We start from the raw sequence: 14750 nt of genomic DNA, 5'->3' as shown, positions 1-14750 counted from the left end.
CTACACCCTCTGTCAAAGGAAACCACTCAATAGCTTAGAGAATTTTCCTTCTCATGTTTTTATTTGCATAAATGTATGTCTTTTCTTTTTCAAGGTAAGCTAGATACCACTATACCTTTGCTGCTTTCACTTCTTCAGTGTCTTTGACATGGAATAATGCCATTTTTAACATGTTTCAGGATATCTCTGGATAGGAATAGACTATCATTTACTTTATGATATATAATTATGTTGTTTCTAATTTGTGCCCTAGCTCACAAAGGCTTTTGTGCTTATATGATAACAGGGCTCATTTCTTTTAACAAAACAAAACTTCTCCGTTAAAGATTATGTACATCAAATGTGTGGTTGATTATCACCAAATTCTTCTCTATAACACAACTCCTATGATAGGCTCACAGAAGATCACACAAACCATTCATAATGTAGCTATGGAGGTGTGTTTCTGGACCACCTCAAATCAGCACCACCTGGGATCTAGTTGCAGCTACAATTCTCAGGCTTGTCCCACCTGGATTGAACCATATTGGGCTGAGGGTAGCTGCCTGCTTTGACTCTCTAGATGATTCTGATTCCCCTCCAAACATGCAAACACACCATCATGGAGTAGGCCTTCAGTTCCCTAGACTTGTGCTAGAAGCAATGGGAAAGTACACTTGAAGATCCCAGCATCTGGCTGGATTCGTGGGATTGCTAATGGTAAATATGAGCTGTTTTATGTACCACCTAACTTTGGGAAGAAGCATAGGCCTCAGGAATTGTGGAAAATTGTATTCTGGCCTTTGTGCAAAAGCTTCAGCTAGTTCCATTGAGAAGCTAAGTTGCATTTTCCTGTCGATTGGTTTCAGAGACACAGACCTCGGTGAACATGGATCTGTATGGTGGAGCTGAGCGGGTATGCAAGGCCTTTTCTGCTTTTGTGGATCAAATCACCTTGCCCAACTTGAAGTGAAAAGGAGTCCAGGCTCAAAGGCTCTTGGAAGTGATGACAAAATGTATTTTTAAAATCTGAATTAAAATGATGAAGACTTTTACTTTCTCTCTCTCTCTCTCTCTCTCTCTGTCTCTCTCTCTCTCTCTCTCTCTCTCTCTCTCTCTCTCTCTCTCTCTCTCTCTCTCTCTCTCTCTCTCTCTGTAATAGCTGGTTTGAACTATAAAGTTTTTTACTTTTTGAATTGCACTACTCCTATCTCTTCGGTCTTTTGTTCAAAAAGAAATTTAGTGTGTGAGGAGCTGGACAGGGAGTGGGGTGGAACCCAGCTATGCTGATTTCATTGGAGGGCCATGCTAACTGTGGAGATTTGGCAATAACATTCAAGTGTGTGATCTACAGAACTGTAGGCAACAGTCTGCTTCAAGAATGATTTAAATTATTGAATCAATGGGATGGCCTAAAGTTTTTTTCTATCTGAATACTGTTGCTGAAAAAATAGGCTTGATTTAAAAAATTAAACATGCAAACACATTTAGGACAGCATGTAAAAAGTGTAAAAGCTGAACAAACTCTGGAGGGAAGCAATGTCAGGCTTCCAGTTGTGATATTGTTCTATAGCTACCCATGGCATTCCCATAGTGGTGGGGGGGGGGTGGATAAAGGTTATATATTTGTCTCTACCATTCTTTACAACTCTCTATAATTAATATGTATCTCAAAAATGTTTGAAGGTATGTGAATGTTTCTATTTAAATTTCCACATCTGATGAGTTTCAGGAAAGCACCTCTGTAGTCCTTTCTATGCTGGAATAGGGTGTGCTACCTATGTTACTACTGTAGATTTTATTCATTCCATCAGCTATAGTTTGAGGAGTAAATTACATCGATTTCGATAGGATTAATGTTAAGTTTTTCTATTCATTTTCACTCCAGAATTTAGTTTTTCTTTTTGACCTTATAAATTTTATATTTCGCTTTTCTTGTTAAATACATTTTTCTTCTTACCATATCCCAGAATGTGCCTTAGAAGGCTGATAACCACATCGTAGAGCATATATCAGCTTATGGACCAAATCTTGGCTGCTACTGGTTTTAAATAAGCCATGAGCTAAACAGGAATAAGGAGAACAAACGAAGAATATTTGGTGACACATGACGATTTTATGTGTCAAATTTTGGTATCTATAAACGAAGTTTTAATCTACCTATGATCGTAGCTTTTTTGTTCTATCAAGGCAGACTTGATTAGTTCCAACAGAGACCAAATGACCCACAAAATCAATAATACTACAGAAAAATTGCTAACTCCCATGGCAGGGGAGAAGCAGATCAGAGTTCATTCTCCACGAGTAGTGTCTTATCCATGATTTATAAAAGGTAATGCATTTATTAGACTGTCGTGGAGAATATGAAGGAAAACACTAAAGAAAATAGTATGATTGCAAATGCAAGAACCTATATAAAAAAGATAGCCAAAGGATGGCAGGTTTCTTTTTTTTTTTTTTTGCCAGTCCTGGGCCTTGAGCTCAAGGCCTGAGCACTGTCCTTGGGTTTTCTCAAGGCTAGAGCTCTACCACTTGAGCCTCAGCACCACTTCTGGCTTTTTTCTATGTATGTGGTACCGGGGAATCAAACCTGGGTCTTCATACATGGTAGGCAAGCACTCTACAAGTAGTCTAAATTCCTGGCCCTCTTAATTTTTTTTAATCTTTAAGTAGTTTTACGGAGGGGTTTTTAATTCAATGCCAGTTTATGAGGACAATGCATATAGGTCAATGTCATCCCTTTCATCATTCTATGCCATCTGTCCCAACTCTAGCTACCTATGCAATTTTCCTATTCCATTTTCACATATATACGGTGAAGGTTATGATTCCCTTCTCCTATCCTTCTTTTCATTCACTTGCCTCCCTCCCCTTGAACTCTACTCCCCACTCAGACTTCAAGTTCCAACTTTCTGGTGTTTATTTTGTTAGACTGTAAGTTATTCAAGAGAGTAACATCATTAACATTCTTCCCTAAGTATATCATATGTTAGTTAACCCATTTGCATGTGTATGTACATATGACTATGTTTATGTTTATAAATATATATTTCATTGAACATAATTTCTTCTAGGTCCTTCAAATTTTCTGCAAAAGATGTAGCCTCATTCTTCCTGATTGATAAAAGTGAAATTCCATTGTGCACAGGGTAGCAGACTTTGAATATCCTCACTTTTCCTAATCAACCATGCTCTCAGGCTGGGCTTCTTTCCCTGCTCTTGATCTTTCTCCAGGCTCCCTTCCCCTGTGACTGGGATTGGGACTAATCTTCAGGGGAAATATTCCTTTCAAGGGATATTATTTAAATATTATTTCTAGCTTCTGGAGGGCTCCAAATCTTTTTCTTTAGGTCTAGAAAAAGCAAGGGAATTGCTTGAATATTTCAAATTTAAACTTGTCAATCATTGGTCATAATAACAGTATGGGAGACATGGGAATAATTAAAGCTAAAAATAGCAGGGGGTCTGGAACTCAGGGAAATTTGCTGATTGAACCCCACTTCTGTGAACCTTATTCAGGCTTAGTCATTTGTTTATAGATTTATTTATAGATTCTTTTCTTACCATGTGGTTCATTTTCATTTTATTTTGCTTTGTAGTGTGGAATATATTAACCTATAGGCCTAATTTTTAATCCAACAGGAAACAATATAACTGGGAGATAATTTATATGTACAATAGTTTATTAGAATTTGGCTATCATTAATGGTAACTCTAAGTGTTGTAATAAAGAAACTCCAATAACATTACCTGGGCTCCAAAGCTTGTTTTTATTATTAATTTTATTTGCATGAGAAGATTGCTGTCCATCTCAGTCTTTTTTGGTTTTGCTTTTTAAAAATTTTTCACTTCATTCAATATTCAAAAATATTATTTCAAACAAGATTTAGTATCTCCAACATTTGTAGCTGTTAACTAACCTATGCAATACTTCGTATGCCAGTGCATAAGCAATTCAGTCATTATTGGCTTAGAATTCATGGAGTGTATTCAAGTGGAAAGTATGGCACTCCATTTCATTAACAATAACAGGCATCTCCAAAAAATATTATCAATCAACTGTAAAGAGGCAGAAGATCCCAGTCCCTAAGTCAGCTTGGAAGTTATTCATTCCTCTAGTGGGATGGTCTAGCAGTAGTTGCCATCTGAGGAACATTCTAGTAGTCTAAACAAATGAAGCTTTAAATAAGTTCTGAGACTTCTGGACATTTCTACCACTTAAAATTAAAATATGAACAAGAGTCAAGAAAAAAAGCACATGTTTTATAATTTCAGGATTTGAGGTTACTTTTGCTTTATATCCAGGATCAATTTTCCAACAAACCTAGACCCACTCCTGTGCATGTGCCTGCTTATCAACTCTTCAATCAGTTCTTTCTTCTTCAGGAAATGGATTCTTAGAAGCTGTGGATATGCACCTGTAAACAGAGAAAATAAACTTCATAAGGTCAGCAAGTTATTTGCAGGCTACTTGAAAATCAGCATGTTGGTTTTTTTTAAATAAAAATTTATATTTCTACCAATCCCTCAAAAATTTATCTATAAAATTTCTACCAATCCCTATAAAATTTATCTCATGTTGTTACTGTATCTGACTTTGGTACCTGGTATATTGTTATATATGTTAACTTGTTTATTTGAAATAGGGAAGGGAAGGGGAAAAATGCTAAAATAATTATTGCAGGATTTGTTTATATATAAATTTATTATAAATATATAGTCTAGTTAAAAATATATTATTTCAGAGTTTATTTATATATAGATTTATTACAGATATAGTTGCTATGTTTATATAAATATATGCTTATTCATATATAATTTTACACAGATATTTATAGTTATAGAAAATTTGATGTTCTCGCTGGGAGTATGGCCTAGTGATAGAATCCTTGCCTAGCATGCACGAAGTCCTGGGTTCAATTCTTTGGTACCACATACACAGAAAAAGTCAGGAATGGTGCTGTGGCTCAAGTGGTAGACCTCTGACCTTGGAAAATCTCAAGGACAGTGCCCAGACTCTGAGTTCTAGCCCTAGGACTGGCAAAAAAGAAAATTTGATGTTCTGTGGAATTAGTCATATAATCTAAGTTTAGTAAATAATTACAAATATATTCCTTAATCAGTTAATGTGCAGTAAATATTTGACTATAAACTGGTCATAATTATTAATGTATACATACAAAGGAAGCACTATTATGTTAGCTTCCAGAGGTTGCCTTGGCTTGATAAGCATACTTTCTGCCATAATTATCTTAGTGTGATACATTCTGATTATTTCCCAATTGTCTGTTTCTGTAAATTATATTGCCATGGAAAGCGTGTTCTTTATCATTGAACCTTCATCATCTGAATCTTGTTTCTAGATGGACAATTACTGAGTATGTTACATAAGGAATTTCTTACAGTGAGTAAAGTTGGCAGTCTATCATTTGTGATTCTACATTTCTGAAAAGTACTTTTTCTCTTGTGTGTGTTTGAAAAATAATCATTATGAACATTTGCCAGCTGAGTTATACATCTAAATTTTAATTTCCTCATCACAGAGAAAAAAAGACTCCCAATTTTTTCCGGAATCCATAAACTTCCAGTCTCAGGAAGGGAAATGTATATATACTTCTGAGTGGTAGAGCAAGGTTTGTTGAAGGAAAAAGGTATTGCTTTAGACAAAGTAGGATTATACCTTAAAATCTCTCTTTTAGTCTCTGTTTCTGTCTCTCACTTTCTCTCTCACTGTCTCTCCCTCTCTCTCTCTCTCTTTTTTTTTTGTCAGTAGTGAGACTTGAGCTCAGGACCTGGGCACTGTCCCTGTGCTCTTTTGCTCAGGCTAGTGCTCTACCACTTCAAGCCACAGCACCACTTTTGGGTTTTTTTTTTGTTGTTGTTGTTGTTTGTTTGTTTTTTGTTTTTTCTGATGGTTAATTGGCAATAAGAATCTCATGCATTTTCCTACCTGGGTTGGTTTCAAACGGTAATCCTCAAATCTCAGCCTCCTGAGTAGCTAGGATTGCAGGTATGAGCCACCAGTGCTGGGCTTTAAATTTCCTTTACTATGCTATGCATTAACTTAAATGCTCTTTAGTTTTATCTGTTTTATTTGTTTACACTTGAGGTAATACTATTCCCTCCATCTTTTCCCCCTCCTTTTCTTTCTTCTTCTCCCTCCCTCTCTCTTTCTCCCTTTTTCTCTCTCTCTGTCTTTCTCTCCCTCTCCCTCTTCCTCTGTCTCTCTCTCCTCTCCTTATTTTTCTCCTGCCTCTAGTCTTCCCTCTTCCCTGGCATCCATTAGTAGTTAGGCCTGGATGTGTCTCTCCTCTTTATACTTTCTTTAGACATTTCAGCATTCAGCCATTAGCCAATGTCCTACGAGCCATTTTTAGACTCATTTTTTGTGTCAACTCCATCCTTCAGCATTTTTGGAATTAATTTCCAGACCTATTATGTTCCTGCTTAGCATTGTCATAAACAGCCCCAGTGTCCCAACCATCATCTAGCTTGGTCAATGGTTCTTAGGATAAAGGTCTTCCTGATTTTTTTCTCAGAGTTCTGTAAGTTCCTTTCTTTCATTTTCTTTTTTAATAGAATAACAGAACACTCCAAGGACATGAAAAGACTTTGTTTATCATCAAGTTCTTTCTATATCCTTCATTTTCAGATGAGGAAACATCAACAAAATACTTAGGTTAATATGCTCAATTTCCATAGCTAATATATATATAATTTATATAAGACTTTTTAAGTAGATTTAAACTATCTGGTTTAATAACATCAAAACACCTCTTCACCTTTACCTTCATTCGACCTGGTAGCACATTATCCCCAGGGATAAAAGGAAAACTTACTGGAGTATCCCCCAAAATACATCCAGAGCCTAGTTGAACCACTACAGATTTAATGAAGTTTATTGGAAAGAAATCTCAATGTTCCTATAACTATTTAACTTTTAGACATGTATCTTCTTGACCCAGAAACTTCTTTGTGATTATATCAACCAAATGGAAAACAAATCTTGTTTTCTAAAGTTCAGACAATTCCTTGTGCCTGCATAAAAATAACTTTGATAAAGCGAAATGTCCACTCGTCAAACTTAGCTTCTTGGTAAGTCTCCCCAAGGTTTGCTGACCAGCTGAGTCAGAAGCATGTCTGTAGCAAGATGAAGGGAATGACTTCCAAAGTTGAAACTTTCCGTATTGATATGCCATATAGACATATTCCATATTTATAAAAATGTTATCCATGTAATATACTTCAACTATTCTCATGTTCAGCTATATACAAGAATTACTATTTTCACTTATTCTGTAAACATTTCTTTGAGTTATACAGATAATAATGTGAAATCAAAACAATTGATAATGATTTCCATGCAACAGCTAAATGTGATAAGAATAGAAAGTTAGCAGGATTGCCAGTGGCTCACATTTATAATTCTAGCTACTCAGGAGGCTGAGATCTGAGGATGTTAGTTCGAAACCAGGTGGGACAGGAAAATCTGTGAGACTCTTATCCCCAGTTAACCACCAAAAAAGCTAAAAGCAGAGCTGTAGCTCAAATGGTAAAGTGCTTTAGCCTTGAGAGAAAAAAAAAAAAGATCAGGAATAGTGCCCAGGCTCTGAGTTCAAGCCACAGGCCCTAGACCAAAAACAAACAAACAAACAAACAAAAACTCAAGGGAAATAAAAACCTTACAGAAGCACAAAAAAGAAAATAGATGATCTTTAAAATTGCTGATGCCTGGATGGCCACTGATTAAAATATTCTTAACACACTGATAGCCAACATTTAAAAACATTCCCCTTTAGTAGTGAAGACTCAGAAGGAACATTTTCTCTAAAAAATGTAATTGACATGAGTTACCATTACACTTACCCAAACAATAAACTTACCTATAATAGCAATTTGTTATCTGGAAACTTCTTGACCAGCAAATCTTGAGGAGTTTCAGTTACTTATATCAGACAAACTAGATATATAAAAATCCTACAGTATCTAAGGAAAAGATAGTCTTCGCACTGTTACTATTAATTCCTATAATTACTAGTATAGAAATATATAGCAAAGCCTCACAATTAAATGTTCAACTGTAAAGCTTACTTAAACTCCAGTTTTCCATTAGTGTACAAGTAAGACTAAACAGTTATTAACAGCTAGATGGGTCTCACTGCAAAACTTGGTAGCTCATTGATTGAAAGGGCACCCCAAAAAGGAACAAAACCAATAGCAGGGCTGGTACATCTTTCTGCTTACTCATAGAAGCTATCTGGCCACAATTCTAATTTTATAAGGGATAGTTTCTTACCCTTAGAGTACTTACTTCTTTTAAAAAAATCTTTTCTTTTTCCTTTTTTTCTTTTTGTCAGTCCTTAGGTTCAAACCCTAGGCCTGGTTGTTGTCCCTGAGTCTATTTGTGCTCTGAGGCTAGTACTCTACCACTTGATCCACAGTGCCACTTCTCGCTTTTTCTGAGTAGTTTATTCAAGGTAAGAGTCTGCCAGGGCTGGCTTCAAACTGCAATCCTCAGATCACAGTCTCTTGAGGAGCTAGGATTACAGGCATGAGCCACAGGGGCCTGGCTTATCTCTAAATTTTTAAGATGTTCACAACTTATTAAAAATTAATTACTTTCTGGAAGTTTATTACTCATTCAAAATTCCTCCAAAGGGCAACAAGGAATGAATCTGCATGCCAAATGAGTTGTTAGTCTACTTCATTTAAGTACCTTTGATACATCCCCTTCCCTGTTTACATAAAAGCCATAATTTTCAGCTCAAAGGGGGCAAGAATTTATTTGCATGTTGCAAATGTTCCCAAGACTTTTATTCAAGCTTTCATGATTTCCCTGCAAGTAAATACCAGATCATGACCTCCAATGTTGGATTAAGGATAAAACAAAAAAGTGTTGGTCTTGGAGCAGAGCTTTATCCCTTTATAATGTATTGTGATCATCATGCTTTTCCCTATTTGTTTTTCTGACTCTCCTTCATTCTTTCCATATAAAGTATGAGTATGAAAACATGATATTGCTATAAGCAGTTACAGTGAAGTTTGTGCAAAAGGGTGCCATTACATGTGTGCTTTTGAGGTTCACTCTTTGCAAGCAATCTAGGTAACACTAAATTCCTCCAAGGACATTTCTCTTTTTCTTACACTTTGTCCAAGTCATACTTGATTGATCCTTTAAAATGATTTAAAAACAAAAAACACAAAATGAGTGAACTGAATCACCTTGTTTCCTCCCTGTGTGTTGCAATTGTGCTTGGGGAATTTTCTCTTCTCCAGCCACTTGCCTCCTTCCTAAGCCATGGTTCCTGGAAAGAACACAGTCCACATAGATGTCCCAGAAGAGCTGGGCCAGATCCCAAAACAGTGCCCCATGCTTCAAGTTCTCAGATGACTTCAGATAGATCATAAAGTCCCAGAAGCCTGACACAGAGTTGGAAATGCGAGGCTTTCGCATTTCCAGGAGGAGAACCGAGGAAGATTCCCAGCACTGAGGATCTGCTTGGTTCAGAGCAAGTAGGTCTGTCTGGCTGTGACAGACGAAAGGAGAGACACAGCACATTCCCACAATGAGCAAGGAGCTGGTGAGGCTCAAGGGGTGACAGAATGTTCTTCTGTTCCCAGAATCAGCCATGGCCCTGGAACTGTACAGAAAGGAAGTGTATCAGTCGCTGCTTATGTTCCAGGCAGTAAAGAAAACAAGTCTTCCTTTAAGGAACCTGAATCCTAGCAAAAGAAACACATTACTGTCACTAAATAGGAAATTTTGTCCTTTGTACTGCATCCCAATGTATAAGCCTCATTCTATCTAAAATGATTCAGGCCAGGCAGTGTAAAATCAAAATAGGCTGAGAAATATCCCTAATGTGTTGTTTTGTAAAATAAGTGAACTTAGCCAGGCACAGTGGCTCACACCTATAACCCTAGCTACTCAGGAGGCTGAGATTTGAGGATCAAGGTTCAAAGCCAGCCCAGGCACAAAAGGACCTGAGATGCTTATCTCCATTTAACCTCTAGAGAACAGAAAGTGGGGCTGGCTCAAGGGTAGGGTGGTAGCCTTAAGCTGAAGAGCTCAGAGATAACACCCAGGCTGAGTCCAAGCTCCAGGACCCACCAAAGGAAAAAAAAAAAGTGAACTTGTTTTTCTCTATGGGAGAAGAATACAATTTAAAAGGCTATGAAGCAAAAATGTAAACTCTTGCCACATATCTTTCATTATTTGACAATATCTTAAGCCTAGCTATCCTCATGTAAGATTCTTGCGCAATTAAGAATTTAAAAATAGGTTTTATCTTTATGTGCTTTTGTATTCACAGTGGCTTATAGGTTTTTATAAAGACAACAGAATTATAAAATATAATAAGAATAAGCATAAGAGGTGCTAAAAGTGTAAGTAAATATAGTTAAGAATTGAAAAATATATCTTCAACCAATTGAATAGATTCAACAGACATTTTACAAAACCTAAAAGGTTTTGAAATTCTGATAAAACTTTATAAAAAAAGTTATTTTGTATAATTTCTCTCTTGTTGCTCTGAATCACAAGGACTTTATTTTTTTATGTTTTGGATTCATTTTTCACAAGGACTTAAAAAGCAATGATTTGCCTCTTATTCAGTTCTGCTGCCTCTCACTGTCTGTAGTAATACCATGACCAGAGAGAAGTGTCTACTTCTCACTTTAAAAGGATACTAGGATACTTTATCTCCACTTCAAACAAAGCTTACAGAGAAATAATGGCCTTAAGATAACTTGCATTTCCTCCTTTCCCTCTTTAAGAATTTGAATTTCCTCTCCCCCCCCCAAAAAAAAGTTTATCTGATTCTTCCACAAACTATACCAAATGTGCCCTGTGTCTAAACTACTTCAAAGAAGAAACATAAAGGACACACACAACTCACCCTGGGTTTTTCTTGAATTTCCAGACCTTTTAGATATTAAAGTTTGGCTGAAAAGTGGGGGGACAGGAGGGGCGTTTGAATGTGAATCTCCTGGGAGTATTTCTACATCCGACTATGTAACACCCTAAGATGGCATCTTTCTGTTTCTCACAACAGCAGCTTGTATTGACATACCATTCGATAAACACTTCAGAAACTCTTGGAACATGTACATCCCTCCTTGGAAGAAATAGGCTTGAGATACACGATTATGCAAAACTTTGTCTTAGGATCAGTTGCAAAAGGAAAGAAAAAAGCTCTACTTGAAAAATATGCTCAATGTATTCTTTTGTGCATTAAAATATCAGAGTTGTGTCCCCCGAGGATGATCCCTCCCTCCCCTTTTAAAGGGGACTCAAAACTGTGGCTGTGAAGTTTCCCCTGGACGCTGGGTGGAACGCTGTCCAGGGTGCTGAAGTTGGGGCTCCCTGAGGGCTCGGGTGACAAAGCTCTGACTGCAGACTCCTTCAGATTTAGGAGACGATTGGTCCCAGCCAGGAGAGTAGTTCCTGTAATGTCTTACCATCGGGGTCTTACGGGTCCCCCTCCTGGCCCTGCCCCTGAGGTCGTGGGCTTCCACCCTCCGGGCGGAGCGCCCCCGGGACCCGCTCTATCTTCCACCCCACTCACCTCCTCACTCGCACAGCTCCACGCCCTCTTGAGCTTCACACGGTCGCGTGGTTCAGGTTCCTCGAGTGCGTGGAGAGCCAAGGCTCAGCTTGTTCCCTTCGTGAGCAACGGGGCCCCTCTCCGCGTCCCGGACGCTACCCTGCCTGCCTCTTAAAAGCAGCGCCAGGGTGTGTTCCGCGCCCCTTCCAGTCTACGTCAAAGCGCCTGGAAACTGCAGCCACTTCTCCCCTCCAAGTCCACCTCCCACGCCCTCCCTCCCTCCCAGCCTCCCTGACCCTGACCCGCACCCACCCTCCACCCAGCGGGAGGGAGCCTTTGTGCATCCCGGATGCTGAATGCTGTTGGTGGAAACTGAAAAGTTGGGGCCCAGCTCTACGCCCATCTAGGGCAGGGGGGATGGTCTCAGTGCCCCCCCCACCCCGCTCTCCACATGTGCCTTTTCTGAGCATAAAAGGATGGGAGAGAATACCTGAAATTTGGGGGTTGGAAGGAAAAAAGCATAGACTCCCCTCCTGTCTTCAGCCAGAAAGCGCACAAAAGATAAAAAATGACCCCAAAGATATTCTTGATGTGGGTTTCCCCTACTCAGTGGGCCCCAACATGGACAGAGAACCCCCAGCGGTGGAAAAGTGGATACAGATTTGTCCTTGCTGAAGTCTCCCCGTGATGGGCTAACCTGGGCTGTTTCCATGAGCATTTAGCTTCTGATTGCACAATAGGGTGCCTGTGTGCCCAAAGGAGGAAGCTCCCAGGAGTCTCACCTCAGTTACTCCTCCTTACCCCCACGAACAGACCATGGTCTAACTCATCTCCTGGGTTCTGCTGAGCCTTCCTGGGCACCTTAACTGAAGCAACCAGCCAGGGGACCACAGGCACAAAGTCCTCCCTCCCCAAATACATCTAGGGTTTTGTCTTTCACCTAAAAATCCCTTATGAGTCCATAACAGCACTTGTGGTCTCCATAACTGAAGGCTTTTGTGCCAGTTTAATAGTAACCATTGTTACCTACCACAGGGCAGAGGCATTCCAGCAAGGTTGACTGAAGACATAGAAAGCCAGCCTCCTCCTCTAAGCGATAAGGAGAAGGCACTCTGAAGAGGGCTGCTGAGGGCCCAGTCATTTTCTTCCTCAGAAATTTCAGGAAGCGTGCTTCAGTTTCTCCATCTCTGGAATGGATAGATGAATGCTTGCTTCTATTTACTGCTCACCCCACCCCCAGGAATATGAGAAAAGATAGGAATGACACCTTGGTTCTTGAACTTCTGAAGCTCGCATCCTTTTGGAGAAATGGTGCGTTGTAATGCAGCATGTGACTAAGGCACAGAGACTGGCATCAGAGAACCAGTGGAACCTGTGAACATGCTTGTGCCCTTAACTGATGGGTGGATATGGGGTATAAGGGAAAGAGAGATCGAAGGGAAACCCACAGAGCTAAGTAAATAAGTTTTCAGCGTAGCAGGAAAAATCCTTTGAGAAACTGAAATCAGATTTGGGTTTTGAACATTTCAGTGTGAGGTGTGAATTACTATTTGGGAAGACAGGGAAGAGGTGGAGCAAATGCTGGGGATACAGGGATATGGAAGAGAAAAGCCTAGACTTGAAACTCTGTCAATGTGCAGGTTTATCATTGAAACCAGTAGCAATTATGGGAAGTGCGGAAGGCTAGAATTAGGGAAGCTCCAACCGTGAAATGATATTAAAATCAGAATAGTGTGGTACCCTGGGCAGAAACCAGCACCACGTAGATTCAGTAAAAGATATTAGTGATATCAAGAGAAAGAACTTCATGCTGCATTAAAAAAAATGAGTCAATGGAGTGTTGCAGGGGGAAGTTGGGGCAGAAATAGAAGTGAGGAGCTCTCCCCACAGAGTTCTTCTTTATTGTAATGTATATAGAGAGGTCACGGTTACATTTGCCAGACAGGTTACATCACTTCTCACACATTGACACCCCCTCTCATGTTTTTGTCCCCATTTCCCTCCCTTCCCCACAGAGTTCTGATGAGACAAAGGAGGGCTACAACAGAAGGTGAGGGATTGGGACTTGACCCTATTTATTTCTGAGAAAGAGAACCCAGTAGAGGGAGAGACTGAACATCAGGGCAGGAGGAGCTATCATAATCTCAGAGGAGACAAGCAAAGGGAAAAAGAGACCAAGAAAGAGCCAGAATCTAACTTGCCCTCTGACACAGAGGAGGAAAGGAAGGCTAGCTGTGAGTCAGGATACCTCTGTATGTAGTGAGAGAAATGGAAACTGGTCAGCTCCACTTTCTCAGGCAAGATAAATGGCAAAAGTATAGGAACTTAAAGAGAAAAGAGATACTTTGGAATAATTATTCCAAAGAAGAGAAAGGAGGAAGAGATAAGAGGGGATAGGAATAAAAACTTAGATAAAAAGCTCAGATAGGGGCCAGGAGTTTGGCCTAGTGGTAGAGTGCTTGCCTAGCATGCACGAAGACCCAGGTTCAATTCCTCGGTACCACATACATAGAAAAAAGCCAGAAGTGGTGCTGAGGCTCAAGTGGTAGAGCTCTAGCCTTGAGAAAGTCCAAGGACAGTGCTCAGGCCCTGAGCTCAAGCCCATGACTGGCAAAAAAAAAAAAAAAGCTCAGATAATGTTTGGGACCATGAATTTATAAGACATCATTTTATATGCTGAACGTTTCTTTTAGATTTATATAGATACTTTATTAAAGCAAACATTACTACCCATAGGCTAGGCTTGAATGTTTTTTATGAGGCACAATAGCATAATGGTAAAGATGATTACATGCGATCACAGTTGCCTGAGTTTGCCCTACACATCTCGCACCTAGATTTCAGATGTTCTTTTTGCACATTTAAAGGCAGCTGAAATTAGGTTTTATTTGCCAATGGATGGAACCTTGTAATTAGATTCACAGCATATTCTTCTACATTTAAAAATAATGAAATGCCTGCAATTGATCATATCTTAGATTTGATATAATGCCTCTGGAAATCTAAATAATCTCAGGAACAATTTCCTGCCTATAAAATGGGCAAAATTCTCCCTCATGGTTAGTGAGAATGAAATGAGATTATACATAGAAATACTTAGAGTGGTACTACAAGTATCTAGCACTTGACAAATTGGGTTTTTCCTTCTTCTCTTTGCTGTGCCCAATTGACTGGAGCAAAGAATGGTCATGATGACATCAATTCCATGTTAAAGTTTTTTGGGGA

The 14750-nt window shown here is 39.1% G+C and overlaps 2 protein-coding genes across 2 annotated transcripts in view; one reads left to right on the top strand and one right to left on the bottom strand.

The window, feature by feature from the left end:
- Positions 1-979, top strand: part of Dytn (dystrotelin) — a 32688-nt gene extending 31709 nt beyond the window's left edge. The window contains exon 13 of the mRNA XM_090355214.1: positions 849-979. Within this exon, the coding sequence (XP_090211340.1) occupies positions 849-952 (104 nt within the window). The 3' untranslated portion in view covers positions 953-979. The remainder of the gene's footprint in view (positions 1-848) is intronic.
- Positions 980-4240: 3261 nt separating this feature from the next.
- On the bottom strand, positions 4241-9622 carry Fam237a (family with sequence similarity 237 member A). Its single transcript, XM_090354362.1, has 2 exons — positions 9202-9622; positions 4241-4397 (listed from the first exon to the last, which is right to left on the bottom strand). The coding sequence occupies exons 1-2, from the start codon at positions 9608-9610 to the stop codon at positions 4264-4266; spliced, it is 543 nt and encodes a 180-aa protein (XP_090210488.1). The 5' UTR covers positions 9611-9622; the 3' UTR covers positions 4241-4263.
- Positions 9623-14750: the final 5128 nt, after the last annotated feature.

This window comes from Megascapheus bottae, chromosome 21 (assembly GCF_031878675.1).
Source record: "Megascapheus bottae isolate mThoBot1 chromosome 21, mThoBot2.hap1, whole genome shotgun sequence".
NCBI classification, from domain to species: Eukaryota; Metazoa; Chordata; class Mammalia; order Rodentia; family Geomyidae; genus Megascapheus; species Megascapheus bottae.
Note: the sequence above shows the minus strand (reverse complement) of the source record. Positions and strands in the feature narration are given on the sequence as shown.